The following is a 5942-nucleotide window of genomic DNA, read 5'->3' as shown; positions in this document are numbered from 1 at the left end:
ACATTCTTTAAGTCAAAACATTTGTTGGTGGAATGCCCGCGGATTCGATGGTATTCACAATATTCGGTCTGATTTCCTCTTCCTTTTTTTCCTTTGAGTGGTCGAGCTGGGGTATTTTTTCAGTGTGGCAGACTTTTCTGTAGACATCCACAAGGGACACCCGAAGAGGGGTGTAATTGTGGTATTTTTTAATTTTTTCCCATGTCAATCTTCCTTCTTTTTGGACTCTTTATCCTTATCCTGGGAGGGATAGGTGAATCCGGATTTTGAGGTCTCTCCTAGTCGAGAGTTTTCCTCCATGTTGATGTACTTCTCTGCTCGTTCTTGCACTTCGTTCAAAGATGTGGGGTGTGTTTTCGATATAGATTGGCTGAAATGTCCCTCTCACAGGCCATTGATGAGGCCCATAATGGCGGCCTCTGTTGGTAGGCTTTGTATATCCAAGCATGTTTTGTTGAATCTTTCCATGTAGTTGCGAAGACTTTCCCGATCTCCTTGCTTGATTCCTAATAGACTTGGGGCATGTTTAGCCTTATCTTTTTAGATGGAGAATCTGGCCAGAAACTTCTTGGCTAGGTCATCGAAGATTGAGATGGACCTAGGAGGTAGATTGTCGAACCATCTAATTGCTGTCTTTGTTAAAGTAGTTGGAAAGGCTTTGCAGCGAACTGCATTTGAGGTGTCGGTGAGGTACATTCTACTTCTGAAATTGCTGAGATGGTGGCCGGGATCTGTAGTGCCATCGTACAAAGTCATATCCAGGAGTTTAAAGTCTTTTGGGATTTTGGTCTTCATGATCTCCCTGGTGAATGGATCTTGATCCTTGCGAGAGCTGTCCTCATGAGAGGATTGATTAGCTTTTGCCTTGAGATCGGCTTCGAGTTTTAGGAGTTTGTCCTTCAATTCCCGGCGTCGCCTTATTTCCCTTTGTAGGTTTTTTTCAACCTCTCATTGATGTAAGGCTTCTTTTTCAAGTTGTCTTAGACGGTCTTGAAGTGCCTCCATGGCTCCCGCGTTTGGAGAATTCTTCTCGTTGTTAAGTTGAGGAGTATCTTTTGGTGTAGTGTCCGCGTTTTTGTGCGGTGTTCTGTCCTCTAGATCTGAATCGTGGTCGTTGTCCTGGTCGTCCGCCATGGTGATGGGATGACTTCCAGGTTCCCCAGCAACAGCGCCAATGTTTCAAGGATTACCTGAAACTGGAGGTCGATCTCGGACGAGATCTTCTGTACTGGACGGTGCTGATGTGTCCGGCTTGATGGACTGGCTGCACTGCTGATCTTTCGTCACCGGAGGGTGGGGGGTACCTGCAAGGGACTCCGATGCTTAAGTTAGCAAGGGTATTAAGCAGGTTTTTAGTAGAATCAGAGTATGAGTTATACCTGGGTGCTCCAGTGTATTTATAATGGTGTGGAGTGACCTTCTTAGATAAGATAAGTTAGTTATCTTATCTTATCTTATCTTATCTTTGAGTGAGGTCATCTTATATTCAAGGGAACCGCCCTTATCTCTATAGGCTTGGGCTGCCTTCGGATTTGGGTCATGTTCCTCTATTCGGGTCCTTTATTTGGGCTTTCTTGACAACTTGGCCGAGCTCTGTGAGAAGAGGTCGGATAGTCTGACCTGAAGAGGTTGGTCGCCTTGTTGCTAAACACCCCGGTTCGGATAGCTCGACCCAGGGTATGAACATTAACCATACTAAGAATTTCCAGTTCTCATCCATACAATATTATTGTTTTTCAAATGCAGGTTGAGAAGCACCACTCTGTATTCTGGAGACGCTGATGAAGCAAAGAACTCTTGGGATTCGGGGTCGTATCTTATTTATATTTATGTATGTATATAGATTTTCCACCTTGTATTTTATGTTTGTCCCTCTTAGAGGTTGACTCGGAGAAACAGGCTATCATTTTTCTGCTTTGGGTCATTTTGGGATTCTCTTATATATATGTATATATATTTGTATGTTCTGGCCGGTTTATCTTCGCGAACCGAGTCGGAAGCTTTGTTAATTATATCTTTGACACTCCCTTTCTATTATTCATACACATATATCTTACGCTTCTTCGTACGCAAGTTTCCGTTTACGTGAGTGGTACGACTTTTGTTATAAATTTTTCCTTCAACGGCTCCTAGATATAAAACTTTTTCAACTATATTATATATATATTTTTATTTTTAGAGGTCGTAATACCACACTACCTCTGTTTTACGGCTTAAGCGTAAAGCTCTGTGTGGTAGGGTGTTACATCTCAAGTCGACTGTCAAGTGCCAAAAGTTGAATAGAGAAAATTCTAATGGATAGAATTGAGATAACTGGATTAACTTCTCCTTATTGAATGCAAAAAATGAGTGTGAACCCCATCTAATGTCTCTAGCTCCTTTTAAAGCTATTTCTTGATTCAAAGCACGTCTACGACTACTAGAAATATTTTCACTTTTGAATACTTCAATTGTCTTAGTCATCTGACTATCACAAAGCATATCTTTTTGTTTACACGATATTCTAGCAACATTACACAAATTAGTTAACAAATTAAAAAGCAAAACAATTTCAACTTGTTTTTTTGCGATCGGTACAAGAGCTAACTGAAGTTGGTGGGCAAAACAGGGCAAAACAATGTACATAAAAAGTATAAGAGTTTTCTTTTAATATCAAAGTTTTCAAACCATTAAATTCTCCTTACATGTTACTTGCACAATCATATCCTTGTCTACATACTCTTGATAAACTTAAATTTTATATTTCTAATAATGACTCCAATACTAATTTTAGAGATAAAATATTGGTATTAGAAACATGAAAAAGACCAGGAAAACGCTCCCTAACTTGTCCTTCTTTGTTCACATACCTTAAGCAAACTGACATTTGCTCCTTAATATAAATGTCGCAGACTTCATCAACCAAAACAACAAATAATTCATCCCCAAGATCATCAACAATAACTTTTTCCGTTTCACTTACAGCAACTCTTGCAATGTCTTTTTGGATTGAGGGTGCTATTAGTTTAAGATTCCCACGAGCATGTTTGAAAACACAACCAATCTCTTTATTATGTTGCGCAAGAAAATTCAGAAGTTCCAAAAAATTTTCTTGGTTAACAAAATCATCTGTCTCATCATTACCACGAAAGGCCAATCCTTGTCGCAAAAGAAATCTAATACAATTAATTGTTGTTGACAAGTGAATTTGATCATTCTTATTAGCTTGCTCAGATTGTTTTTTAATAGCAGCAGTGATGTGTTATTTTGGTCTCATACGTGCTTCACATTTTCTCCAAGTTTGATTATGAGCACTATCATGAATCCAAACATAAGTTTGTAGTCTCTCCTTTTTTTCTAATTTGAAAAGCCATTAGTTACAAAAGCATCACTACCTTCAATCTCGGGTTTCATAAGATAACAACAAAGACAAAAAATAACATCTTTTGATATACTATACTCTAACCAGTTGCCATAGTCCTATATATATATATATATATATATATATATTAGAGATTGTAATACCTTATCACCTCAACTTTATGACTTAAACATAAGACTCTGTGTGGTAGGATGTTACAGAGGAGATTAGAGAAGCTGTTTGGGATTGTAAATCATCCAAGGCTCCAGAAAGTGATAGGTATAACATGAATTTCATTAGGAAGTGATGGGATGAGATTGGTGCAGAGTTCATGACAGCAGTTCTGGACTTCTTTCAATCATCATGATTGCCTTCTGATTCCAATATTACTTGGGTGGCCCTTGCACCTAAGTTCACCAGAGCCAAGGAGATCAAGGACCTTCGACCGATCAGCATGGTAGGTTGCGTATACAAAGTAATTTCTAAAGTGATGGTTAGGAGGATGAGATCAGTCATGCCAGGTCTAGTTGGGGAGACTCAGAGCACATTTGTAAAGGGTCAAAAAATACATGATGGGGCTCTTATTGCATGCGAAACAGTGCACTGGTTAAAGACGAGAAAGAAGAAAGTGGCAATCATTAAATTAGACTTTCAGAAGACTTATGACCTGGTAAAATGGAGTTTTGTGGATATTGTGCTACAGAAGATGGGCTTTGGTTGGAGATGGAGGGAATTGGTGAAGGAGTGTGTTAGTTCAGCATCTATGTCAATCTTGATAAATGACTCACCATCTAAACCTTTTAAGATGGAGAGGGGCTTGAGACAAGGTGATCAACCATCTCTATTTTTGTTTGTTCTGGTTGTCGATGTTCTGCATAAGATGGTAAGGGAGGCAGTTAGGAACAAACATATTTTGTCACTGCTAATTGGAAACGACAATATAGAGTTATCACACCTACACTTTGCAGATGACACTATATTGTTCTGAGGAGACCATCAGAACTATGCCAGGTTGCTAAGGTGCTTTGAGATGATGTCAAGGTTAACTATTAACTTTAATAAGTCAAGTTTAATCACAATCAATTGCGAACATTAGTGGACTTACAACATATGTAACTTATTAGGATGCAAGGAGGCCAACCTTCCAGTAAGATATCTTGCCATTTTTTTAGGAGCGAACCCAAGACTGGTCAGGACTTGGAAACCGATAATTGACAAGGTTGAGGAGAAGATCAACTTGTGGAAGGCAAAAGTGCTCAATAAAGCGGATAAGCTTATCCTTATTAAATCTGCGTTAAATAGCTTGCCAGTATACTACTTGAGCCTGTATAAGATATCGAAGGTAGTGACAAAAAAGTTGATATCGTTGCAAAGGAGATTCCTGTGGAGCAAGGAGGAAGGTAGAAATGGTTTGGCGCTAGTTAAGTGGGAGGTGGTTTAGACCCTTAAAGGGGAGGGTGGGTTGGGGGTAGGTGCTGTGATTAGAAACACTGCACTTTTTTTCAAGTGGTGGTGGCGGTTTACAAAAGATGAGTGTCCATTATGAAAGAAGGTTGTGTGCTCTTGCTATGACTTGAGCCCCAATGTGATGTTATCAACTCAAACATTACCTACTAGAGGGGGTCCATGGAAGGATATCTTCCAGCTGCATGTTAGGGATAGTAATGTGAGATATAAGATGATTGCGGGGTTATCTATGGAGGTGGGTGACGGAAGGAGAACTCGATTCTGGGAAGATGTTTGGCTACAAAGTGGTTCGTTAAAGATGAGTTTTTCGAGGCTTTTCTCTATTTTAAACCAAAAAAGATCTGTCATTGGGGATTGTGGGTTTTGGGATGGGTTAGAGTGGATCTGGAACTTCCAGTGCAGGTGAGAGCTATACCAATGGGAGATGAAATTAGTGGATCAATTGTATGAGACTTTAAGGCCTATTAAGCTAGCATATGATAAGCAAGATAGAGTTGTTTGAAAGTTCGACAAGGAAGGTATATTTTCAACTAACTCTTTTGTGCAGGTGATCTAGTCAGAAATCCTCCCGGAGGAAATAACCAGTTACAGTTTCACCAGAACCATTTGGAAAGGTTTGGTTCCGCCACGAGTGGAGTTATTTATTTGATTTACTTTGATAGGAAGAGTAAATACTAAAGAAATACTGTATAGACTAAGCATTATTAGTCATGGTGATAACATATGCATTTTGTGTAAAAAAGACATTGAACATATTCACCACTTGTTTCTGGGCTGTAAGTTTACTTGGCAGGTATGGTGTCAATGGCTATCTGACTTTGGGAGATTGTGGTCTATTCCGAGTTCACTAAAAGAACACTTTTAGAGCCGGACATGTATTGCTAACAGGAAGGGAGAGCGTAACAAGTGGCTCATATGCTTTTTTTCGGTTATTTGGAACATTTGGCTAGAAAGGAACGAGTGGATCTTCACCAACAAGGAAGGGGGTGCAGAGGAGGTGTTCCAGAAATCTTTAATCAGATATAGAGAGTGGAGTAGTATGGATCCCTTTTGTTGTTGATGGCAATGCCGGAGATGACACTATGGGATAGTTTTCTGGTTTTTGTCTTTACATGATCTGGTTGTTTGTTGGTTT

The 5942-nt window shown here is 39.5% G+C and overlaps 1 protein-coding gene across 1 annotated transcript; it reads left to right on the top strand.

Annotated features, from left to right (window-relative positions):
* LOC107641352 lies at positions 3831–4328 on the top strand. The gene has a single exon (XM_016344847.1). It carries the CDS (start codon positions 3831–3833, stop codon positions 4326–4328), a length of 498 nt encoding a protein of 165 aa, XP_016200333.1.

Source organism: Arachis ipaensis, chromosome B05, assembly GCF_000816755.2.
Source record: "Arachis ipaensis cultivar K30076 chromosome B05, Araip1.1, whole genome shotgun sequence".
In the NCBI taxonomy this organism is placed as follows: Eukaryota; Viridiplantae; Streptophyta; class Magnoliopsida; order Fabales; family Fabaceae; genus Arachis; species Arachis ipaensis.
The sequence above is the reverse complement of the archived record's forward strand: the minus strand, read 5'-3'. Positions and strand labels throughout refer to the sequence as shown.